Source organism: Microcebus murinus, chromosome 2 (genome assembly GCF_040939455.1).
Source record: "Microcebus murinus isolate Inina chromosome 2, M.murinus_Inina_mat1.0, whole genome shotgun sequence".
In the NCBI taxonomy this organism is placed as follows: domain Eukaryota; kingdom Metazoa; phylum Chordata; class Mammalia; order Primates; family Cheirogaleidae; genus Microcebus; species Microcebus murinus.
The window spans coordinates 49,566,556-49,593,076 of record NC_134105.1 but is presented as its reverse complement, the minus strand read 5'-3'; the positions used below and the strand labels follow the sequence as shown (position 1 = coordinate 49,593,076).

Below are 26,521 nucleotides of genomic sequence, written 5' to 3'. Positions count from 1 at the left end.
TCCACAAGAGTGGACTCCCAGGCTACGTTTCTACTACAGGACCCTCACTCCAAGCCATGATCAACAGGGCTGGACACCTGACCAAAGCTGCACCACTCCTATCTTCTCTCCTTGGAGCCTAGAATTGGCACTCAAAAGTATACCAGCCAGGCTGGGCACAGTGGCTCACGCCTATAATCCTAGCACTCTGGGAGGCCGAGGCGGGCGGATCGCTCAAGGTCAGGAGTTCGAAACCAGCCTGAGCAAGAGCGAGACCCTGTCTCTACTATAAATAGAAAGAAATTAATTGGCCAACTAATATATATAGAAAAAATTAGCCGGGCATGGTGGCGCATGCCTATAGCCCCAGCTACTCGGGAGGCTGAGGCAGCAGGATTGGTTGAGCCCAGGAGTTTGAGGTTGCTGTGAGTTAGGCTGACGCCACGGCACTCACTCTAGCCTGGGCAACAAAGCGAGACTCTGTCTCAAAAAAAAAAGTACACCAGCCAGATTCCGTTAGCCTTGAACTAGAAAGTTGGGCTGCTATGGGGCAAGGTCGTGTCGTGAGAATATCCAGAGGACTGTTGCTGATGATACAGCCAGACAACACATAAAACATGTGAGAGCTAGGCAGGGTCCAACTCTGGCTCAGTTTTACATCTCTAAGCGGTGTGGCCTGGCTGTATGGGAAGAATCAGAAAAGAATTCAGAATAGAATCAAGGAGAAAATAGGTTAGATGAATCTTCTCAAGTAGGCAGGGGTTGCAGCTGCATCAGACTTGAGAATTAGGGAACATGGGATGTGAACACACACAGCCACTTGAGACACCCACTGGCACTGGCATTCTGGGCCAGGGTGGTGGTTCCACATCCAGACCCCTGGCCGGCCTGCACCTCATCTAGCTGGCCTTGCCACTCTGATTCAATTGGAAAGGTAACTCCCAATCACTTGGGGCGAGAGAATGATTCGTTAAATGTACATTTTAAAACATAGATTTACGATTAAGTATAGAGATAATGAAGTATATCTCATAGTATACAGATAATAAATCGAGCTTTTTGGCGCAAGTTTAGGGAAAATCTAGGTATATTTGGTATTTTAAGTTCATTTAAGAAATGTGGGATATTAAGCTTATCTAAAGACTAGCCTTGTGATTCTAGTTTATAATGTGCAGTTGAGTAGCTTATCTAGACTTGGGATTTTAAGTTTAAAGACGCAAGAGAATTTTATCAAAATTATAAACATTAGTGGAACGGTCAAGAAAACTTGGACTGTATTGTAAGTTAAGCCATTAGATGCAGACAGTATACACTGTAGTAGCTAAGGGGATGGACTCTCAGGCCAGCCTGCCAGGGTCTGAACCCCTGCTCCGCCAGTCGCTGTGTGACCTTGCACCAGTCGTTCAACCTCTTCGCGCTTCCATTTCCTCATCTGCAAAGATGGGGATAATGACAGTTTCCCCCCTCTCACTTGGAGATGTGACGACTGCATGAAGTAACACACAGACAGCTCTGAAACCAGGGCTTGCACAGTGTACCCTACACAGGTAGCTGCTGTCACCCTTATTCCATTAAGTGATGACTTCAATACTTCAAAAGTTTTGCTTATTAGACAAAGAATTTTAAAAGGAAATAAACATTTGATTTATAAATTTGAAATATTCAAAGGCGTTTGAATAAATGAGTTTGCAAATAAAAATCACACCAAAGAAACCAACTTCTACTGCCACATGGGCCAGCAGAGGGACTGGGAAATGGAGCTGATGTGCAGAGACAGAGACGGGAGACCAGAATAGCTGCCCAGCCTGACTCAGGGGAGGCCCAAGCGCCCCCCCCCCGCCCGGGCTGCCAGGAGATGCCCCTCTAAATGCGCAGTCCTGGTGCGTTGGTCCCCAGGGGGACTCACTGGAGTCTGATTGGCTTTCTGCTACTTGTGACCACCTGCATCTCTTCACAGCGTTGCCCTGGGCTCCGGGAGGGCCTGCACCCTTTTTGCCAGCTCTGACTCGGGCTCCACCTGCTGTCCCATACAAGCAAGAAGAGGAAGAGAGGAAACTGCTCCCTTGTTCCCCTCTGAAGTCGGAAGGGAGACAGGCAGAGTACCATTCACTGGCTGGTGGCGTTGGGCAAGGTGCTTTAAGCTCTTCATGCCTCCATTTTCTTGCCTTGAAAATAGGGATTGAAAATAGAACCTCCTGCATGGTTTGGTATCTAAAGATATGATGCATTACTAAATGTAAAGAGCTTAGCACTGGAAGGTTCTGGGCTTTTTGAGCCCCGCGTGAGTGTTGGCTGTTAGTACTGTCCTGAATCTGAAAACATGCAGCCGTGTTCTGTACCCAGCCATTGAAGCAGGCCGCCATCCACATGAGTTTTGGTAGAGTTAGGAAATGCTCTTTAAAGAAAAGGAAAAGTTACATTACAATATGAAGAAGGTAGGCCAGAAGAAGTACAGGGGCCAGATGGCTTAGAGCGGTACAGAATCCCAGGTTCAAAAAGGACTCCTGAAGTAGATTTTCAAATAAAAACATACAAAACGGCTGCCTCTGAGAATGTACATTCTTCAGCAGGCATCAACCCTTCTGTTCACCACCCAGCTATCCAATATTTACTACATAAATTGGTTTACTCCACTCATTTCATCGGGCACTGTGCACCACGGGAAGATGACCAAGACTCAAGGTGCCAAGAAACTTTGGATCTAGAAAGAGAGATAGATAAGTCAACAAATCATTAAAACAGAGTAATAAAAGTAGTCATCTGGGAGCTCACCAGGGAGCAATGAGCACTCGGTGAGGGAGAGAGAAGGAGTTCCCCACCTCCAACAATGCCCTTCTTAACCCATGTGGGCGAGTCTCAAAACAATCTCCCCAACCTGAAGATAAAACAGGTCTTAGGAACCCCTTTCATAGGAATGCACACGTGACGAAGATATGCAACCATTTTGACCTATAAAAACAGCATTTTATGTGGTTCATATAAAATTTTGATGTATATATGTATCTCACCTATCTTACTTCCTTTTTGGAGTGTTCTCAAGAAAATTTTAATTTAAATGCCTTAAGAATATTCCTTTGGACCTAACAGAAGAATTTCCCATATCATAGCTCTTACCAGGAGTAAAGTATTAAAAATCTTTGGCAAAGAGGACAGGTTAAAGAATGGCAGTAATTTTACATCATTCATGGTTGTATGTTTCCCTCTTGTGGTGGAAAAAGGAAAAACAAGCAAGATTTACGGCAGCCTCACAAGGGACCACGCCTCACCCACCCCCTCCCAGGGCTGCTGTCTTGCCCAACCCTAGGGACACCCTTCCACCAAGATTCAAGTCCTGTGTCAGGCAGCGGTTGGCCCTCCATCCAATACATAAAATGTGATGAGATTCCTGGGCTTTTAAGAGGAGAGAAATGGCTATTCTCTGGCCGTCTCATCATTAAGATCTTTCTCAGTTACACGTCTGACCGAACTTGGATGTCCAGCTGTAAAGGAAGTGAATGAAGGAGGGCACGTCCTTTTCTATGGAGTCCCGGTGAGCCAGAGTTTCTGTAAAATGGAGATACTGAAACCTCCCTTAGAGGGTTTGAAAGGGAATGAGGAAGGGCACATAAAGTGCTCATCACAATGCCTGGCATACACCGGCCACTCAATAAATGTTACCCAAACTACCGAAAATAGAAAGAGGTATTGGTAAGGTCTGATCACGTCCTTCTAACACATCCCCTGATCTCCAAACAGGTGAGCACAGGCAGGAGAGAACGGATGTGATGGGTTGGTCTGAGCGATAAATACTGACCAAACACCCCCAGAGGGTCGGAGGTGGATGAGCCCCATGCCTGCTTGAGTCCAGAGGGTTCTGGCATCCGACAGGCCTGGGTCTGAAGCCAGGCTTTGCTTGCATCTTCCAGCTGCGTACGGCCTTTTGGGCCTCAGTTTTGTTATTTATAAAATAGGGACAACGACACCTGCCTTAAAAGTTGTTATACTCTTTCTCTCCTTTTCCAGCGTTCAAGATGTCGAAGCGAGGATGTGGTGGGTCCTCCGGTGCGAAATTCCACATTTCCCTGGTCTTCCGGTAGGAGCTGTGATCAACTGTGCTGACAACACGGGAGCCAAAAATCTGTATATCATCTCTGCGAAGGGGATCAAGGGACGACTGAACAGACTTCCTGCTGCTGGTGTGGGTGACACGGTGATGGCCACGGTTCAGAAAGGCAAACCAGAGCTCAGAAAAAAGGTACATCCGGCAGTGGTAATTCGACAACAAAAGTCATACCGGCAGGGCGCGGTGGCTCACGCCTGTAATCCTAGCACTTTGGGAGGCCGAGGCGGGCGGATTGCTCAAGGTAAGGAGTTCGAAACCAGCCTGAGCGAGACCCCGTCTCTACCAAAAATAGAAAGAAATTAATTGACCAACTAAAAATATATATACAAAAAATTGGCCGGGCATGGTGGCGCATGCCTGTAGTCCCAGCTACTCGGGAGGCTGAGGCAGGAGGATCGCTTGAGCCCAGGAGATTGAGGTTGCTGTGAGCCAGGCTGACGCCACGGCACTCACTCTAGCCTGGGCAACAAAGTGAGACTCTGTCTCAAAAAAAAAAAAAAAACAAAAAAGTCATACCGGAGCAAAGATGGTGTGCTTCTTTATTTTGAAGATAATGCAGGGGTCATAGTAAATAATAAAGGCGAGATGAAAGGTTCTGCCATTGCAGGACCCGTTGCAAAGGAGTGTGCAGACTTGTGGCCCAGGATTGCGTCCAATGCCGGCAGCAGTGCATGATTCTCCAGTATGTTTGTAAAAAACATCAAAAAGTATTTGCTTGTAAGAAGAAAAAAAAAGTTGTTATATGTAGGAGAAAACAAACAGTAGGTCACAATGTGCCGGCAGTATCCCAAGTGCATTACAAGCATTAGCTCATTGTAAGACAACCTTGTAAGACTAATACTATTATTCTCAGCCCCTATCTTGGGGATGAGGAAACTGGGAGATACAGAGACTGTCATCTGTCCGAGGGCAGATTGCTGGCCAATTGTGGATGTGGGTTTTGAACCCAGGCAGTCTGTCTCCAGAGCCCACGCTCTTTAACTATCATGCTACATTTCCTCTTAATGTAGCGTGCTGTTATGTGAATGGCAAATACTCAATAAACAAAGGCCTTTAAAACAGCAATCTAAAGAAAGGTGGGCTTTTGTGGGAATTAATTCCTAGGATGAGGCTGGGCACGGTGGCTCACGCCTATAATCCTAGCACACCGAGAGGCCAAGGCAGGAGGATCGCTGGAGGTCAGGAGTTTGAGAGCAGCCTGAGCAAGAGTGAAAATCCTGTCTCTACTAAAACTAGAAAAATTAGCCGGTGCAGTGACACACACCTGTAGTCCCAGCTACTTGCGGGGATGAGGCAGGTGGACTGCTTGAACCCAGGCGTTTGAGGTTGCTGTGAGCTTTGGAGATGCCAGTGCACTCTAGCCTGGGCAACAAGAGCAAGACTGTCTCCAAAAAAAAAAAAAAATTCCCAGGATGAGCAGTGGCTCGAGAGGGCAGCAGCAAGGCACTGTCTCTTGGCCTTCAGGCTTCCATGACAGCAAGGCTTTAGGAAAATAAAAGGTTGTACCCCAACATAAAAAGTTTAGGAACACCTAGACAGTAGCTCTAGAGAGCTCTATTAAAAATGTGTTCCTTGAGGAATTCAGCACAGTCAAAATCCATGTTTGAATCCCACGTCTTGATACTTTTTAGTATCTTGGAGATCTCGGGCAAGTCACTTAATCTCTATATCTTCATCTGTAAGACAAGGGTCTAAATACCAATCTCTTAAGAGTTGTTGAAGATTACATGGGATCATGTAAAGTGCTTAGCACGGTGACTACCACTGCGTGTAGCTTTTCATGCAGGCTTAGTAACAACCCAACCCTGTAGGTGTTCTCACTATTCCCACTTTGCAGATGAGGAAACTGAGACTAGAGAAGTTAGGTGACTTGCTTAAGGTCTCACAACCAATACATTGGGAAGGCAGGCTTCAACCCAGTTTTAATGCCAAAGCTCGGGTTTCTCGTCATTGGGCTACATGGCCCCTTTGAATGATCCAGTTGTTCGAACTTGGAGAAAATTAAGAGGAAATAGATCCATGTGACTCCGAAAGGAGCTATCAACCGAGTGCAAAGTATATGAGCTTTGGTGCCTGAACAACCCACCTGCACTTGGCAGGCAGAGCACAGGTGCTGTGGTTGAATTGTGCACCACCTCATCAAAAAAAAAAAAAAAAAAAAAAAAAAGAAGTTACATTGAAGTCCTAACCCCAGGTACCTGAGAATGTGACCTTATATGGAAACCGGGTCTTTGCAGATGTACTCAAGTTAAGACGAGGTCATACTGGATTACGCTAGGCCCTAAATCCAATGACCGGTGTCTATACGGAGAGGGAGAGTTGGAGAGACACGTAGGGAAGAAAGCCACATGAAGCAGAGGCAGAGACTGGAGTTACACTGCACCAAGGACTGAGCGCCACTACCAAAAGCAGGAAGAGGAGAGGAAGGATTATTCCCTAGAGACTTCAGAGGGAGCACGGCTGGCTGTCACCTTGACTGCAGACTTCTAAGCCCCCAGAAGTGTGAGAGAATACATATCTGTTGTCTCCAGCCACAGAGTTTGTGGTGCTTTGTTATGGCAGGAGGCAGCCCCAAGAGACTAAGACCCACCCTGCCCCCCACGCCGTTCCTTTGCGAGAGCAATTGGGTCTCATCACTAAGTATCACAGTGTGTGCTGTGGCTCAGTATGTACAAAAAAGCTTCCTCCCTGGCTCAGTGCTGAGGAGGGAGACTGCATCTTGCTCGTTTTCAACCACAGTACCTGGAATGGGGTTGGGCACATAATAGTCAATAAATGTCTGGGTGACTAAACTATTGAAGTGAGAGTGTCGAACAGCCTCTGTGACTAGGGTTTCTGATCACGGAGGCGAGTTTTTCCAGGTAATAGTCAGTAGTGGCTTCCCTGCCTGTGACCGACCTCAACTAGAAAATTCCTGCCCCCATCACAGACGACTTCCCAAAGCACAGGGCATCTGCTCAGAGGGCACCGCGCCTGAGAGCTGGTGTTGTAAGAAGTTTCTGTGGCACACAGAGTTGTGCAATAACAATTAGGAACAGAGGTAGAAATTGCAGTGGTGAAGGAAGTACAGCTGGTTAGCCTGTGTGGTTGAGGCTGAAAGCTTGGACTGCTTCCAGAGAGACGCAGGAGAGGCCTTTGTGAAACTCCTCAACTCGAGGTGGGAAAGTGACGCGTGACAGTCAGAGCAGGATGGAGACCAAGGCAAACGAGAGAAAGAGAGGGTCACAGCACACTCGGAATCCCTGCCCCTTGCCCAACTTCAGAGTGAGAGCTGTAGGAAATGACACAATCACACTGTAGGTTTTGTTTGTTTTTGGCAATTTTTTTGTGTCTATAAATGTGCAATCTACCTTAATGAACTGTAGATCTTTCATTTTACACACAGATTTGGATCAGTCAACCCAAGTTAGAAGGCTTGCCCTAGCGCTACCAGGTCACAAGCAGACAGTGTTACAAGTCACATAACCAGCTGGTAAAAGATAGAGTTGTAGCAAACTGATAGAGCCATGTGTTACCCGACAAACACTGTGACCCAGTCCCCCTTACAAATATAATAGTTTTTTAGGTTTGCTAACCTATGTCTCCAAGATTTTCCCTTCCCTCGAGGTCATAAGATAATTCCCAGATGGGGTAAGACCTACTTATAAAAAAAAGCCTCAAGGGCTTAAGGACCTGAATGATAGCAACCAAGTCACTGGCAGCCTCCCTCTTCCCTTCCTACAATGCCAAGGTTAGCAGGGGCCCTATTTTAAAGTCTAATGCTGTGGTCTTACTTTCCACAAGGGCCTCCTTTGTTTTGCATGTGCTGCTTCCTCTGCATAGAATGTCTTCCCCATCCCTCCATGTCTTTACTTTTGCCTGGCTTCCTTTTCATCATCCTTCAGCACTTGGCTCAGACACACCTCCCCCAAGGAGCTTCCTCTGCCCACCCCTGAGTGCTCCCCTCCCTACCCCTGCGTGCTCCCCTCCCTAGGGCTCCTAAAACATGGTAACAAGGCACGGCATCGTAATGCCCAGGCACAGAGACTGTCTTATGCACTTCTGCATGCTCCAAATGCATTGCACAGTACTGAGTCATGAGAAAATGCTCAGTAAATGTTTGAAGGATGGAAAGCATCCCCCTAAATATTGTTCAGGAGACGTTTCTGGAACAAGCAGACTCAACCAACTATTTACCAGAACAACCATCCTACCACCTTAAGGCATGCAAGTACTAAACACTATGACCAGTACTTAAGCTACTTAGGCACAATTTTCCTTACTTTTGTGCATCTTCTTTTTTTTTGAGACAGGATCTGGCTCTGTCACCCAGGCTAGAGTGCAGTGGTGTGATCATAGCTCATTGCAACCTCAAACTCCTGGGCTCAAGCTCCTGAGTAGCTGCGACTACAGGTGCACACCACCATGCCTGGCCGATTATTAAGTTTTTTGTAAAGACAGGGTCTTGCTCTTGCTCAGGCTAGTCTTGAACTCCTGACCTCAAGCAATCCTCCGGCCTTGGCCTCCCAAAGTGCTGGGATTATAGGTATGAGGCACCATACCCAAGTAATGCTCTTTTGAGATGAGATAATTGGGTTATCAGGCTGATGACTGAAAATTTAAAATTATATAGAACAGGCCCCCTCCCTTCAGGCTCTACACATGGAACACTTACTCTCTGTAAGAAAGACATTTTGGTTCCAAAATTTATAGGCTAACAGGTGTGGAGGATCTTGATAGGTAACTGGCATATCACCAGCCCTAGGAAAGATCGAAATTCGAACTTTGGTTTCTACTGAACATGTATTGATTTCATGCCATTGTAAAGTTGAAAAATCGTTAAGTCAATTGGTCATAAGTCAGGAACCATCTGCCATCTGCATTCCCACCACATTTTTGTAACTACCCATGGATGTGCCTGTCTCCTCCACTAGCATGAGCATCCCAAGGACAAGGACTTTTGTCGTAGTCATCTTTGTACCCCCAACTACCTCACACAGTGCCTGGCACAGAGTGTTCAACAATGCTTGTCAAGTGAACAAATCCCTGTGTCCCAGGAGGTTTGTGGCAATGCCAGCGTACATACCTTGCAGCTTCTCATCTGCAGTAAGACATTGGCCTGAGCCAGGTATCAGTTCCACAGATCCATCCTGAAATACCCATCCTGAGCTATATCCACTGCTAGCTCATGACTCAAACCAGGTGAAGCTCTCAGATCAATTGACAGCAACTGTGAACCTACTGCTGCCTGACAGATCAAAGCCAAGGCACAATGTGTGGACAGAAGCAGGATAGGACATCCCACAGTGAGGGTGGTGGCAGACCAGAAGACCCTCCCATTGGCCCATCTCCTTGTCCCCTCCCTCTGCCCTCCAATGTATTTGGAATAATCGTAACAATCATTAGAATCATCAGAGCCTTCTGTTTACTAAACACAATGTCAGGCACTACAATAAGTGCCTCACAAACTTTATTTCATCTTCACATGAATCTTTCAAGGCAGATATTATTGTTATTCTCTCTCTTTTTTTTTTTTTTTTGAGACAGGGTCTCACTATGTTATCTAAACTGGTCTCAAACTCCTGGCCTCAAGCAATCCTCCTGCTGCGGCCTGCCCAATTACTAGGATTACAGGCGTGAGCCACTGTGCCTGGCCCTATTACTCTTTTTAATACCACATCTACATACACAGGAACTGGCCATGGTGAATTGTGGGATAAAGTATTTTTTTCATGGATTTGACGACAAACAGGTTGGAGCCAACTCTGTGGCCCAGCCCAGAGAGGAAGCTGGACTTTAATGACCAGGACCAATCTCCTGCACTTGTTTCCCTTTGCTTCATCTTAAAATCTTCCTTTAAAATATATTTCATCTTGCTCCACAGTATGCATTTTTCAAAGTCCCCATGGAGGTGGTGTAACACAGTTTTATTACTAAATCAAAAGGCCTTTCCCTGTCCCCATATGGTTATGCCATCCCAGATCCATTTTCTGGCCTCATGACCTTTCAGAGTCGAAGTGGGCAATGGCTTAATGTTTGGGTTTCTGGTTTCACGGCTTAGGACTTCCTTCGGAGGTGAAGGCCATTTTGTCTGGTTGAGTTTTAAGAAACTTTCCCAGTTTGTACAGCTCCTAAATGCCTAACCAAAGCAGGTTTGTATATTCAACAGGATAGGAGAGCATTGCATCCCCAAGCCACTGCGGTAGACTGCAGAAAGCAGAACGCCAGACCCTTCCTCAGTGTGAACTCTCTTCTAAGATCTCTCTACAAGACAGTGTGCTCGAGCGGTATAAAATATGGCAACTCACTTTAAACAGTTATGCCAGAGTACATTCATCTCAATTAGCACTATCTCCTTCACTCATCTCAATTAGCACTATCTCCTTGGGAGTCAACATACTTGTTCAAACAATGCTGACATCACCCTAATTCTTTTTGGGGAACCGTCTTTACTGTCTGTGGCACTTTCTTTGAAAGTCCTCAGTCATAACAAATTTCATCCTGTGAGAATAGATTTGAACTTTGGAAAAAGACAAAAATTGGCTGGAGCCATGTCTAATGAATAAAGTGGGTGATCAAATCTTGTTACATCGTTTTAGGTGAAAAATGAGGCATGACTATAAAATAATGTGACTGGCTTTCCCAGGTGACCCATAAACCGACTGGCTGAAAAATAACTCCCACAGAGGAGTTTCAAAATGCTTTGAGCACTAGACGCATCACTGGAGTGAGTGCACGGTTCCCAGAGTGGCGATTTGGCAGGGTACAATACTAATTTGAATATATAAGTTCAAATATGTTTGTAAAAAAAAAAGATATCTGATTGCTTACACTCATGAAAATGAAGAAAGTATTCTCCTAGAGAAATTTCTCCTCCTTTCTTTTTTTTTTTTTTTTTTTTTTGACAGTCTGGTCTACTTTGGAGTCTGCTGAGAAAAATAGACTCGTCTCCTGCAGAAAAGGCTTCACCAGCCACAGGATCCTCCTGTGCACCCTCTTCAGTCCCAGGCCGGCCCTGCGCTCCCACGGCCACCTCTTTTCCCTAACGTTATTCTTCTTGCAATACCCAACGGTAATTGTCTGCTTTTTACATGTCAATCTTCCCCATTCCATTGGAGGCTCCTTGAGAATGAGGGCATCTTTAACTCTGCCTCTCCAGCGCTTAGGATGGTGCGCACAGAATCATGGGACACTAATTCTGCTGCTCTTGACAAATATCTTTCCCTTTGCTGCTCCTGCTCCTGGGGTTTCACTTGCGAAATATAACTTCCCCTGCCTGGCAACCAAAACTGGACATTGGGTTCATGCAAAATTCACCCACACAAATGTACAGAGACTGTAAGTGGGCTAATGGCTGCTTAAGGCTGAAGGGGTAGGGGGAGCAAAGGAGACGGACTGCAACCATTAGTTGGGGTTTCTTTTAGGATCATGGAAATATTCTGAGGTTAGATGGTGGTAATGGCTGCACAACCCTCTGAATATACTAAAAAATACTGAATGGACAAATTCACTTTAAATAGTATGACATATGAATTATATCTCAATAAAGGTAGTTTATTTAAAAAGTCTCCCACAATCTACCATTTGATCCAGCAATCCCATTGCTGGGCATCTACCCAAAAGATCCAATGACACTCTACAAAAAAGACACCTGCACTCGAATGTTTATAGCAGCACAATTCATAATTGCAAGGCTGTGGAAACAGCCCAAGTACCCATCAATCCAAGAATGGATTAATACAATGTGGTATATGTATACCATGGAGTACTATTCAGCTCTAAGAAACAATGGTGACATAGCACATCTTATATTTTCCTGGTTAGAGCTGGAACCCATACTACTAAGTAAAGTATCCCAAGAATGGAAAAACAAGCACCATGTATACTCACCAGCAAACTGGTATTAACTGAGCAGCACCTAAGTGGACACATAGGAACTACAGTAATAGGGTATTGGGCAGGTGGGAGGGGGGAGGGGGCAGGTATATACATACATAATGAGTGAGATGTGCACCATCTGGGGGATGGTCAGGCTGGAAACTCAGACTTGTCGGGGAAGGGGGGAAAGGGCATTTATTGAAACCTTAAAATCTGTACCCCCATAATATGCTGGAAAAAAAAAAGTCCCCCACAATGGATATGTTTGTGCCTTGGTTCCTTTCTAAGGTGGAGGTTGGGATAACTGACAGCCAAGGTCTCTTGCAAAAATCTATTTACCTATATAAAATTAAGTTTTGTCTTCTTTCTGTAACACTACCACTTGAAAATGACTGAGTGATTTTCACCAAATTTGGAAGGAATGCTTATCACAGTGTAAGCTGTTGGTTGTTTTCCAACATCAATTCTCCCCTTCATTTAGTTTGTCAAATCCCAAATGGTTAGCTTGACAGATGGCACCCAGAACAAAATGGGTATTTCCCAGCCTTCCTTGCTGCTGGAGGTGGCCGTAGGTAAGCTTTGGCCAGTGGCACTTGAGTGACACAGGCATGTGCACGCTCTGAGGAAGGTGTGCCTCTCTCCCTTCCTCCCCGTGCTGTTGGCTGGAATGAAGGTGGTGGCGATCAACCATCTCGGACCATGCAGATAAGGGCAGCACCCTAGGGAGGGCTGAGCAACAGAAGGAACGAGGGTCCCCTTGCATAATGGAGCTACACACCAGCCTAGCACTGCCTGCACCCAGTCAAGGAAAGAAAAGGTTCTATTAATTAATATTACTACAAACTTTTATTTCAAATACCTTATTTTGGAACTCTAATACAGCAGCCAAACCTACATTTTAACTAATAAGAACGGTTGGTATTCTGTACCAAAACAGAATCCAAAACATGTGGCACTGGCATGCTTTTCTTTTCTTTTTTTTTTTTTTTTTTTGGCATGGCAATGTTGTTACCTCTAGTAGCACAGAAAGCAGACCACTGGCCAACCAAATCCAAAGCTCAAGGCAAACAGCTGGCAGAATTTATAATAGGAGTACTTGTCTATTACTTGTTAACACAAAAAAGACAGGAGCTCAGGCAAGGACTGGCCATTCTGCAGGTAGAAATGAAGGAGGTTATGGCTTGCTAAGGGAAGTTTTCTTTGATTATGGCCTCCAAAGGATGCTGTCCAGGCCCAGGAATTTGTGGCATTACAGAGCTGCGATTATCTGTACCTAAGCTAAAGCAACTGTACATCAACCAGCAGGCTTAGCAGAAACAGCTGTGTCTCAAATCTTTCCCAGGTTTCTCTGTCAGACAGCAGGAACCAGCCCACCAGCCAGGATCATATTAAGGAGACCACCTTCTTATCCAGCCTCTTTTCCTATTGTCTCAAGGTGGTCATCGGTAATGAAGAAATCAGGTAAGGGACACAGCATAGAGGCCAATAAATATAAGCCAGATATTTTTCAGGCTCCAAAACTATCGAGATGAAGGCTGAGCAAGGAGGCTCATACCTGTCATCCCAGTACCTTGGGAAGACAAGGTGGGAGGATCACTTGAGGCTAGGAGTTTGAGATTATTCTGGGCAACATAGCAAGACCCCATCTCTAAAAAAAAAAAAAAAAAAAAAAGCCAAAATAGCCAGGAATGGCGGTGTGCACCTGTAGCCCCAGCTACTCGGGAGGCTAAGGCAGGAGGATTGCTGAAGCCCAGGAGTTTGAGTTTACGCTAAGCCATGATTGGGCCACTGCACTCCAGCCTGGATGACAGAGCAAGACCCTGTTTCTAAAAAAAAATCAAAAAGCAAAAAGAACCCCAAAACTATCTAGACAAGAACTTTCACTGTGGTTACCAGCATGCGGAACTGATCGGAATGGGCCAGAAGCCTAAGTGTGAGGGGGAACTGTATAGTGAAAGAAACCACAAGCCTGGCCTGCAAAAGCAACCCCTGCCTCTTACCCCACCCACCAACTAGCACCCAACTTTCATCAGCAGGAAGGTTGCAAAAAAAGCTGTGCAGTCCCCTAAAGGGCTTTCGGGGCCAACTCTCCAATGCTCACTGCTGAGTGAGCAAGAGGATAGAGAGTTCCTCCCTGAGGGCAGAGCCAGGGCTCCCTGTGGACCTACTTCATTGCCAGGGCAGGCAGTCTGTGTTCCCAGCCAGCACAAGGCGCACACTACTCTGGCTGGTGACTGTTCTGCATACATAACTATATATAACCATAACTCCCTCTCTATATAGTTACATAGTTACATATACAGTTAGTTGGGGAAAAGGGCTGATAACTTGTCTTTAAATTTACTGAATGTTGAACCCCAAGGAGCCACACATGGGCTGATGGAGGGAACTCTGCATCCATGTCCAGAGCTCACGGACATGTAGTACTGCCTGGGTAACTGGCAGAAATCTAGGCTGCCTCCCCTGGGGAGGAGCCATGTGTTTTATGGGTGGGAAGAACAGCGGGTGTGGTTATCTGCATGGCCAAAGAGGTGGGGCATGGCACAGATTTCTAGTTTTCCTTCCCTCTCTTAAGGTAACAGAACCACCCATTTTCATCTGACCTTCACGTGCCTTTCAATACAAAGGCATTTTTCAGCCCTTCTTGCAGGTAAATGTGGCCTGTGTGGTAGATCTAACCAATGGGTCGTGAGCAGGAGTGAGGTGTACAATTTCCAGGTTGTAAAGGGAAAAAGCACTTTGCCCTGTCTTTTTCCTGTACCCACTAGCTGAAATGTGGATGGGTGGCGTGGAGCCTCTGCGGCCAGGTAGGCAAGCGCAACACCTTCCAGCTGGCCAAGCAGCAGGACGGAAGGAGGCTGGGTCCCAACCTTATGGGCCCACCACACGAGTCTTGGCCTGCTGACACCAAAGGAGAGAAAAACTTCATCTTGTTTAACTCGTTACTGTTCTGAGTCTCTGTTATCACAGTTGAATCTATATAACTGTACAAATTATTTGACTTAAAATAGATGCGTCATGGTGTACATCAAATTTCACTTTGGGAGGCACCTTGAGGTATATTCTTCCAGAGCAACCAAAACTGAGCTACCACGTTGAGTCCAGCCTTGCTGGAGAAATCCAAGAGAGAGTTTAAACATAAGCCAGGTAGGAAGCCACAAGGGCATAGCGCTCCAAGCCGCAGGTGTTGAATCATGATTAAGATGCTTCTCCTATGGGCAACTTGAGGAGCAGCAGGAGTCTGCAGTGCAGTCGCATCACTCAGGTATTTAGCTTGCACAAATTTAACTACTGTGTGTATAACTGCCAGGGAGATGAACACGAAAAAAATGAGATTTAAATAGCGTGGGCAATTCTGCCACCATTTCACTCAAGGACCACATGCCCTTGCTCAGTCTTAGTCTCCCAGGCCTCTCAAAGTATGATCATCTTGCCCTGCTGTTATTTTCGCATTTAAAGACATACATATTGTTGTGCATGTTGTTCTCCAATGTGCTACTCTCCTACAGAATTTTAAGGATGATTATTTTTTTTTTTTTTTGAGACAGAGTCTCACTTTGTGGCCCAGGCTAGAGTGAGTGCCGTGGCGTCAGCGTAGCTCACAGCAACCTCAATCTCCTGGGCTCAAGCGATCCTACTGCCTCAGCCTCCCGATGTAGCTGGGACTACAGGCATGCGCCATCATGCCCGGCTAATTTTTTCTATATATATTAGTTGGCCAATTAATTTCTTTGTATTTATAGTAGAGACGGGGTCTCGCTCTTGCTCAGGCTGGTTTCAAACTCCTGAAGTCAAATGATCCGCCTGCCTCGGCCTCCCAGAGAGCTAGGATTACAGGCGTGAGCCACCTGGCCCGGCCTTAAGGATGATTCTGATTAAAGTTTCATCTTCCACTCAAACCCTAGAACCAACCCCATGATAAAATGTGACTTCCCCATACTCACTAAAGGATAATGACTTGCCCCATTGACCCCGGGAGGCCATCTGGTCCTAGGATTATATTCTATTGGCTCAGATTTCATTTTTTACGTGGATCATCAAAGGAAGAAAAACAGTTGTGCCTCGACGTGGATTTTCCCTCTTCTTTTGTGATTCTGAAAGCCGGTTTTAATTCAATTCAATAGTGAGAAAAGTGGCTTTGATCCAAGTAGCAAGATCTGCACACCTCCTCACTTCAGATGCTCATTTCCTGCTTAAAACTCCCCCCACACTGGCAGTGTTCTCAGCCACTCTCATTGGGACCTGGTGTGTAGAACACGGTCCAACATCTCCCACATTCTAGGAACAGCAGGGAAAGTTCCCAGTTTCTTTTCCTGACTTTGTAACCTGAAAGGTTTGTTGTAGAGAGGAAATGAGGTAACACATGCAGGAGTATCTTGTAAAATATAAAACATGAGATATATATATATATTTTAGTGCAGTTGCTTCTTGTGGAGTACAAAATAGAAATACAGAGTTTGGGCCGGGCGCGGTGGCTCACGCCTGTAATCCTAGCACTCTGGGAGGCCGAGGCGGGCGGATTGCTCAAGGTCAGGAGTTCAAAACCAGCCTGAGCGAGACCCCGTCTCTACCATAAAAATAGAAAGAAATTAATTGGCCAACTAATATATATATATATATATATAAATCAGCCGGGCATGGTGGCTTGTGCCTGTAGTCCCAGCTACTCAGGAGGCTGAGGCAGGAGGATCGCTTGAGCCCAGGAGTTTGAGGTTGCTGTGAGCTAGGCTGATGCCACGGCACTCACTCTAGCCTAGGCAAGAAAGCGAGACTCTGTCTCAAAAAAAAAAAAAAAAAAAAAATACAGAGTTTGGGGACAGGGCAGGGGGAGTCTCCTCTTTAACATACCAAGCCTGTTCACCTCTGGTTCTGCCTGGTACATTCTTCTCACCTCTTCACCTTCAGGTCTGGGTTGTCACTTCCCTGCTCCCTCTGCCTGAACCAGGCACACGTCTCTTCTGCTCGTATGGCCTTCCTTGCTCACCCCCGTCACAGCGCTGAGTGTACCTTGTAGCAGTTGTGTTTGCTTGTCTGCAACCCTCCAGCCTCCAACGCAAACCTTCTGGACCTTGAGTCCGAGCGGATGAGGACTGGGCCTGTCTTGTTCCATGCTGCACGCTAGGAGACAGTCAGTATAGTTTAACTGATAAGCTCGTTTTGAGCTCCCTGCCAGAGTTGATGATCCCCAACCTGGTTGGTTTGGCCTCCAAATGGCTATGACACCATGCTGATTAAACCCTCTGGGCTCACACAACAAAGCAGCCATTTCAATTCATTCTTGAGCGACAGAGGTGCTTGTGAGCATACTGGAGGACAGTATAGGCAACTGATATTTGGTCAGGACTTTTGTCACTTACTCCATAACCTTGCTATGTGGTGACCTGGGAGGAAAATATTCCTTGGGCTGAATCAATGGTGCTGAAAGCAGCCAAGAACAAATTCAGGTATTAGCTGCCAAAATAAGGCATGGGGGTATATATATGTTTGGGAAAACAAAATCTCACCCTCCCTGCATGCCATTAACAACAGCTTTTTAAAAAAGAAACAAACTTAAATCCAAGAAGATTCCAGTAAAGTATAGATGGTTACATTCACCTAGTATAGCTTGGTATTTGCCAAAATCATTCTGTTTAGGGACTTCTTGCAAACACACAGGACTCATTTGCATACTAAAAGCTCTGAAAGTCCTACTTAACATTGCCCAGTCTAGTTTCCCCAAGCTATCAACTAGGATATTGTAATAATCTCCAGAACTACTTGAGATATACTTATTTATGGAAAAGATCAACCGGATGAAATATCAGAAGACTGGAGTCCTATTTCCAGTTCCACTAGCAGGCTGGACAAGTCAACCAAATCTTTCTGTACTACCACCTGTCTACTGCGTTCATCTTTTCAGAAACACTATGGGGTACTCATAAAGAGGAAAAAGAAAAGAAAATGCTTCCAATGTTAAAAAATAATTTTCAAGGTGTTTTTGATTCATGATTAAATCTTTACTGGCATGACTTAATTAGCATTCCCCGCTGTGTTTATGCAGGGCTGTCTTTACTCTGTGGAGACTGAACTCAGTGATGATGGGGAAAGGTATGTATGGGAAGGAGGACTTCCAACAGCCAAAGCTTTAAAAAAAAGACAAAACCCAGCTTATATCCGTCTGCACATCCCAAAGCTAAGGCACACTTTTCTCACTCTTTCCAAACAACGCCCTTTGTGATTTCTTTCCTCTTTGAGGACCCCAGTTGAGAAAAGTCTCCAAATCCTCCCAACTGAAGCCCTTGGTGAGCCCTCAGTTACTTACTTAACACACACCCAGGAGCCATTGTAAAAAGGTGGATCCCAGCTGTGAGCACAGCTTCAAAGCGGACAGAAAAGGCCAGATATGTCTCTGTGGACTTTGAGGGAATTTAGGGGAGAATAAATGGATCAATTCAAACTTTCCTGCTTTACCTTCTTAGGAGTATAGCTCACTCAAAACATTCTCCTGAAAGTTCTTCTAAAGTCTGAACGGGTCCAGACTACACCACTGTGACATAAAAATTATTTTGATTCTCAAGAATGCAAAAGCAAACACCACATCTCCTCTCTACTAATTTGGAACTAATAGATAGATGGGCACACACAGGCACAGAGAGAAGGAAAAGTCATCAGAAATCGAGAAGGGGGCAGGGGGGAGGAGGGGAGGGGCAAAAACTTACCTATCAGGTACAGTGGACACTATTCGAGTGATGCGCATACTAATATCCCTGATTTACACATTATAAAAGCTATCTATGAACCCAAAACATTTGTACCACCTTAATATTTTTAAATAAATTTAAACAAAGAAAAAATACAACAAAAATTTTGAGCTGAAAGCATTTGAAAATAGGCTTTTCACTAAACTCCCTTTTCTGCCTTAAAAGCAGAGCATGCCAAAAGAACTCAATTGTCATAAAGTCCCTCCCCAAGAGTTTCACAACTGACTCTTAGTACCATACCTAAATAGACTCTGTCACAAAGCGATCGATTGTATCTCCCATCTATTCTCTTAGGGACCCATTTACCTTTCCTAAAAGTCATGTTTTCCAGCAAGTGCTCTTCTCCCCTCTCCCTTCCCCTATTAAGATGGTATAAAAGCCCCAAATTCTGTCTCCTGTCACATTTCTGTGAACTCCCACATGTGTAAAGATGTCTTTTTTGAAAAAAATTTTTTTAAAAAAGTATTATGTACTGTAAAAGAAAAAAGTCTTTTTTGTTGTGAATATGTCTTTCGCAGTTTAATTTGCAGGCCCTCAATATATAGCCCAAGAGGGTAGACAAAAAGTTTTTCCTACACTACAAAGTCCAAGAGAGAAAACATTTATTATTAAATATTTGATCGATGCTAATTATACCTCTTATTATCCCAAGATAAATTCATAATACAATAATACTTGTAATATACTATATGCAAAACTTCATAGTATACTAGGATAATAATAAAAATTTCTACTACCTTTGTTTACTTGGAGCATAATTGTACAATGTTAAATGATTAAGGGTGCTCGTCGTTTACAGTTAACTCTTTCTGTCTGGAAGTCTTTTCACAGATGTCTGTGTGGCTCACTCCTTCACTTGATTCAGGTCTCTGCCCTCATGAGGTTTACAGAGAGGCTTTCTCAATCCCCATACCGTAAAGAGCAGCCCGCCCTACAGTGCTCTCTCCCTTTACCAGGTTTTATTTTTCTTTGGAGAATTTATTAATATCTTCATCTGACACATATATTTATCACCTACCTCCCTCAACTATTAATAGAATCCCCCAGCTGTGTGGAGAACAAATTGTGTTCTTTTCACTGCTATATCCCTAGAACTAGAACAGTGCAAAGTAGGTGCTCAACAAACATTTATTGGCTGACTCGTTCTTCCCAAGACAATACATCACTTTTCCCTATCTAATCTTGTTTACCAAAAATATCTTTATTTCAAAAAGGGAGAATGTTTTTCTTTTTAGTCTATGATGCTTCATGGGCATTAGATTTGATTAAGAAAGAAAATTTTACAAAAAGGGTTTTTAGCAAGAGCATTAGTGAAGCCGAGAAAGAGAAGCTCCCCAAAGATCTTGATTTAAGTATTTTATGAAACAAAGACTGTTTAGTGACTAAGTGCCTGGCTCTAAAATACAGTCCTGCCCCTTCCCGCTTCCTTACCTCTTTCTGCTGATCCCCATTCCTGCAAGGTGGCCCCATCCTTTCTGGTTGCACACCATCCACCCTTCAAGACATAAGTTCCACCTTCTTTCCCCAATTCAGAATGTTCTCTCCCTTCTCCGAACTCAGCATTTTTTCTAATTCTGTTTTTTGTACGTGTATGTCTGTCTTGTGTTTAAACCCCCCAAAGACTGTATACTCCTGGATGGAAAAGGACAATACTTACTCACCCTGGCGTTCAATGCTGATTCAAAATCAGAAAGAGTAAACAAGGGAGAACAATCATTCAAAAGCCCATGATAATTTTTAAAAACCTTGCTCAAAAACATGGATGTGACAGCATATTAGAAAGGGACCCAAGGATGTTTCTCTGCCAAGTCATCCCTGCCCCAAGGGTATCTATCAGGTTTTAAATAACGGTAGCAAGGTGCTCCTGCAACACCAATTACCTAAGAGTCCCAAACCTTCTTGCCCTCCTCCCACTGCTCAGTGTTCCTTCATTTTCTTCTCAGTAAATGTTGTGAACTACACTCAGAAACATATTCCTTCACCAGTGTTTGCAGCACGGCCTCATGAAAGTTCAGAAAAGAGTGATTCATTCCTAATGAGATAGTAGAGTTCCTCCACTGTAAGACGAAGTTCTCAAAGCTCCACTGGTTTGTTCTGAGAACATGAGACCCTTAATCTCTGGCTCATGTATTTGAGGCCGATTTTGGTGCAGGCAGCAGCCGACACTAACTGGGGATCATTTGTTTAGTGCAGGAGTTCTTAAAATGGGACACTAGGACCACCCTCAGGTAGAATTCAGCTGGGTCCATGAATATGAAAGACAAAACAAACCAAAAAATTTTTTATTTTCCCTAACGTCTAACTGAAATTAGCATTTTATTCAATTATTAATATCAATGTAGGAAGTAAGCCACAGTGACAGTAGTGTTATTACTACTAATGCTGTTGCTACCTGGGACTTTATCATCAATAGAAATCAAAGATCTCTTCATATCACATTATAGTTATCTTAAAATAGTGAGATTGTAGATGTCTCAAAATATCATTTATACTCATCACGACTCTGAAGTGAGACATTAGACCCACCCCTTGATTTTATTATTTATTAATAATATGTCAATAAAGAAGCACATAGCTTGCTATATCACAAATTTGATTTTTAATGTTTTGCTAATTATATTTCAATATAATTTTTGTTTCCTTTGTTTTTTGTTTTATTCACTTAAAAATAAAATTATTTTCAGAAGAGGGGCTCCATAGGTTTCACAATGGAGTAGCAAAGCAGTCTGTGACAAAAGAACCCCTGTGACTTGATTTAAAAACCTGCTTATTCATAAGTTCCCATGATACAGGGAACTTAGATGCTTAGGATGGTGATAAATTACCCTTTAAAATATCCATACATCCTTTTACTTGTGAACTCCCCAGTTCCCAGTACTGGTCATTTGCAGACCACTAGGCCCCCAGAAGTGATTTTTAGAGACCAGGAATAGTTTGAACTAAAGAATATGCACTGGCTAACTCTTGGACTTTTCAGTAACATGAGCCAATAAATTTCCTTTTCACTTGGACTAATCCAAGTTACATTTTTGTCACTTGCCCCCTGTTAGGTTCAGACTAAAATGGAATCCCTCTATATTGGTTGGGGCTGTTAAGGGTTAGAAGAAGGTGGGAGACAATCCATCTGGAGGGCTAATATCTGCCTCAAGTTGGATTAACTGACTGTCCTAATATCAGCGGAACACTGATAATACAAGTGTCACTCCAACAGTTTCCAGGTGAGAAGGGGCTGCCAGGTACCTTTAAATATGTTTCATCTAATCCTCACAACAGCCTCTCTGGGTACGTATTATTCCCAATTTTTACAGATGGGGAAAAAAGGATCAGAAATTAAATAACTTGACCAGGAAAAGAGTCCCCAACTTCCCTGATTTTTATTCATTCTGCCTAGAATTCCTCCCACTCAACAAATTAATCTTGGGAACTCAAAACTCATTCTTTAAGACTTCATTCTTCTATGAAGCCTTCCTCACTTCATCTTCCCCTTCCAAGTACAGTCCTCCACTCTCTTGTCCCTAAAATATCGGCCACATACCTCCAACGTAACACCTAACACATTGTGCTGTCTGCTTATTTCTTTTTAGGGTTATCACAAGCATCTTCTTTTAAGAGACAGGGTCTGGCTATGTTGCCCAGGTTGGAGTACTATTCACAGGCATGATCACAGTGCACTACAGCTTTGAACTCCTGGCCTCAAGTGATCTTGTTGCCACACCCTCTTGAGTAGCTAGGACCACAGGAGCACTACCCAGCTGTTTGCTTATTCTTCTCAACTTCCCCTGCTATATTATGTCTTTCCTGAGAGCAAGACAGGAAAGCACAATCTCTTTTGTATTTTGTATCTCAAGCACCAATGTCTGATACAAATCAAGCACATAATAAATGTTTGATGATAATAAATTTATTGGTCACCAACCATATGCTGGAATACAAAAGTGACTCACAATTAATTCAGAGCAACTGAACAAAGATTCATTGAATGCTACATTGTTCCAGGTATTGCAGATACAGGTAAAACACAGACCCTGTCTTAAAGAAGCTTACTCTCTAGTGGGGGAATGTGACATGTAAACAGATAATTTCACTTGAATTTGATTAATCTGTTCTAGAGGCATCTGTGGGAGAGGAGCACTTACTTACCAGGCAAAGGAGAGTGGCAGGGACAGGGTGTCGGGGGAAAGCTACCTGAACTGAATCACACCAGAAGAGGAGTAGCATATTTAAATACCTGGTGATTTAACAATAAAAGAGAGAGAGAAAAAATAAGGAAGTAGTAAGCTAGAATAGAACTCCAAGAAGCAGCTAGGGTATAGGTAGGGCAGGCAGTCCATGAAGGAACTTTCAAAAGGTGAGAGAGAGATGGAGGCAAAGGAGCAAGAAATTTAAAAGAGCAAAATCAGCAGTGCCAAATTCAACAGAAAGGTCAAATAAGATAAGGCTAAGTGTGTTCCATGGACTTAGCAACCAGAAAGCCAGCAGTAACTTTGGCAAGAACAATTTTGGCAGAGTGGCGGAGGGGGCAGAGGCCAAATTGCAGTGAGGTGGTGAGTGAATGGCAGGTGAGGATCAGACAAGGTGAATGCAGGAACTTGTACCAGGTTGGCTAAAAGAGAGAAGAGCAACAGAGTAGTACCTAAAGGATAATGAAATTTCAAGAACTTTTTTTTTCAGTCTTAACTAATTCTTTCCTTTATACCCCACACTACTCCCAAATGTACAACTTTCCATTTGGACCCCTAAGACTCCCACTCTAGCGTAAACTCCTTAAAGATGAGTCTTGTGTCTGAATCCTTGTAACCCACACATTTCTCTGTCCATGGGATAGGCTCAGGGCCTGTTGAATGAATGAAATGTGAATTCAGCACAGGTGGTAACAGGGAGATGAAGGAATCTAATGGGATACAGCTATTGCTTGTTTTTCTTTTATGGGAATTGATGCTTGTCTGAAAAGTCGGGGGCACAGAGAAGACAAATCCAGACAATCTTGCTCCACAGATGCTTATAAATGTTGGACCCAAGGAGGCAAATGTAAATAGGGCCCAGTTTAGATTTTGGAGACTGGAAAATAGATCTTTAGATCCAAGCGTCCCTTCATTCTCAGAAGCCGTTCAAGTTCTTGGCATTGGCAGGTCTATACTGGATTCTCAGTGCTGTCATTATAGTTCTGGGAAATTATTTAACCTGCCTAAGCTTCCATGTTATTGTTGGCAACTTGAAGACAAGCATCCACCTCACAGGGCTGCAGGAGGTAAACGAGATCATCCCACGAGTGACGTGCTTACCATGGTGCTTGGTAAAATGTCATTCAATATGTTCATAAAAAAAGGTACATCAAGTACTTCTAAAGTGAATAAAAATAACCATTTTAGGATATTTTTCCAGAAGAGTTGGGTGTAAGTCATATCTTATTTTAAATACAGGAAGCAAACTTGCTCCTCAGAAGAACTCCTTAGAAATGTGTTATAAAAGTGGTTAGCCCCAATTTACCAATTTTATAGATCCACATTTTCATGTATCAGATTTACTGAAAAGCCTATATTTTAAAGTTTCGCCTATCGGAGTGGATCTGCCCAATTAAGTCAGTTAACGTTGCTTAGGGGGGTGGGGGGTCGGAACCAAGGTGTTGCATCAATTTCCTGGCCTACCGCGCCAGCTTACACAACAGCGCCCTCGGGTATGCTCTTTCTGTTCTAAAGAGAACTCAGCTCCAGCCCCCTCCGGGGAACAGATCCAGAGCACCAAAGATTGTTCAAAAGCCTGAGCCCCAGCAAGCAGACCACGCAAGGGCAGGAGCTCTGTACCAACGCACACTAGTGGGTAGGGTCAGAGATCTGGCACCTGCCTGCTCAGATCTGCTGGCCTGACGCCCCAAGGGGGTGGATGCTCTCGCCACCCTTGCCCTAAAGCGCCGGGCTCCGAGCCTGCGGGACGCGCCAATGCCAGACGAGAATAGCAGGCAATGCGGGGGGCGGGGGTTCTGAGCAAGGCGACGCCGTCTAAGCTTTCCCGGTTAAGATGACTGCACTCCGCGCCGCAACAGTATCTTCAGAGGCAGCAAAGGTTAATGTAAATGTCAGAGGCCTCGGGAGGGGAGGGGAAGGAGGGGAAAGGGGACGGAGGAGAGGAGCGAGGGGAGGAGCGAGAGGAGGAGGGTCGGGCGGGCCTCCCAAGGTCAAGTGCGGCTCCCACACCTCCCCGCCGGCTGGGAGTCAGGCGAGCAGCTCAGCAGGCCCCGTGGCCAATTCCCCTCACACGGCGACTCCGTCGGGCCCCCAGGCCAGAAGTGCGAGCGCAGAGGAGCGGGAGGTGGAGACTGGGACAGGCGCACGGAAGTGGCCCGGCCCGGAGCTAGCAGGGCGCACGGGCCGCACGTCGCGCACGCGCCGGGGGCGCACGCCGCGGAGGGGCCGGCGCGTCCCTTACCCCGTTGGCGGCGGCGATTTGGGCGATGAGCTGGATGGCCTCCTTCATATAGAACCTGCCGTCCCCGCCCACCACCAGGGTGGCCTCCTGCCGCAGCGCCGGCTCCACCGTGGAGATGATACTCTGGATGAAGTTCTCCGCGTAGTTGGCGCTGCTCTGGAACACCTTCACCCGCTTCCGCAGCCCGCTCGTGCCCGGCTTCTGGTCCGGGTACGCCTGGGTCTTAACAGTCACGATCTTCACCATGGTGGCGACTCTCTGCCTGGGGCCGGAGCGGACACTGCTGGCGGCGGGCGGCCACGGCTAGGGCTGCAGCTGCTCTGGGGTGAGGGCGCGGGCGGGCGGGCGGGGGCTACGCCGCTCTCCTGGCCGCCGCGCTCGGCCCTCCTCCTTAAAGGGACTGGGGACCCGGCCCTCCCTCCGCCACCGCCGGCCCACCTCCCCGCTGGTCCAGCCGGGAGGGGAAAGGGGAGCGCCCTCACCAGGCCTCCCGTGAAATGGGTGGAGCCTCTCAGACTTGCCCTCCCCTTGGTAAACCAATCCACTATAAAAAGAAGTCCGCAACTCCTCCCCTAAATGCAGGGGCAGAGCTTGGAGTAGAGACCTGGTCATAGGGCAAGGACGTGAGGCAGGGTGGGATTTCCTGAGTTGGCTGGTGTATCATGTGTGAATAACTTTCTGGAAACCTGTTGGGAGGGACTGAAGTGCCAACCTCAGCTAGATTTCATGGTTCCTTACTCTTTTCTATCTTCTCCCCAAATGTAGAGACATTTGAGTTAGGAAAAGGAATCCACTCCAAAGATCGAACTCACCTTACTGCTTTCCATGTTTCCTGCTGCACCACACACTTTATTTCCATTGGTGAGGGAGAGTATACAAATAGCTGTGATTTATTGAATGTAGTGTTCCTAAACCTTACTGAAATACAGGCTTTATTCTTCCCTTTTTTATGCTTGCAAAACTGAAATTCAAAGAATAAAATGCCTTGTCATCGCCACACAGCTAAGCACATGCAGAAGGCCAATCCAGGTGGGTCTGGCTCCAAAACCAGGGCTCTTATCATGATTTGCCTGCCACGTCACCGGGTTTAGCAACTAGGAAACATACAGGGAGGCCTTGATAAATATAGGTACAAATATAAGGTAAGGTAGAGTATGACTGCCATCAAAATAAGCCAGTTATTCATGTTATTGAAATTCAGTGAAGAGACCAACAAGAACTGATGTAACAGGGTCAAATGAGGGCATTTGATTATTAAGTAGGAACCTTCAGTTTTTCCTGTAGGTTTAGCATCTCCCTTGATCTGGTGAGAGCGATTGTTTCCTCTGATCAAGAAATGTGTCATTTTGGTGAAGTGGAAAAAAACTTGGGTTTTCTAGATGTATCACCTTAGGAAAGTTAGTTAATGTTTGTGGGCACC

General features: G+C 45.1%; 1 protein-coding gene across 1 annotated transcript in view; it reads right to left on the bottom strand.

Moving 5' to 3' along the window:
* PGM1 (phosphoglucomutase 1) overlaps positions 1–25,556 on the bottom strand; it is a 66,036-nt gene extending 40,480 nt beyond the window's left edge. The window contains exon 1 of the mRNA XM_075999006.1: positions 25,102–25,556. Coding sequence (XP_075855121.1) covers positions 25,102–25,347 — 246 coding nt within the window. The 5' untranslated portion in view covers positions 25,348–25,556. The remainder of the gene's footprint in view (positions 1–25,101) is intronic.
* Between the last annotated feature and the right edge of the window lie 965 nt (positions 25,557–26,521).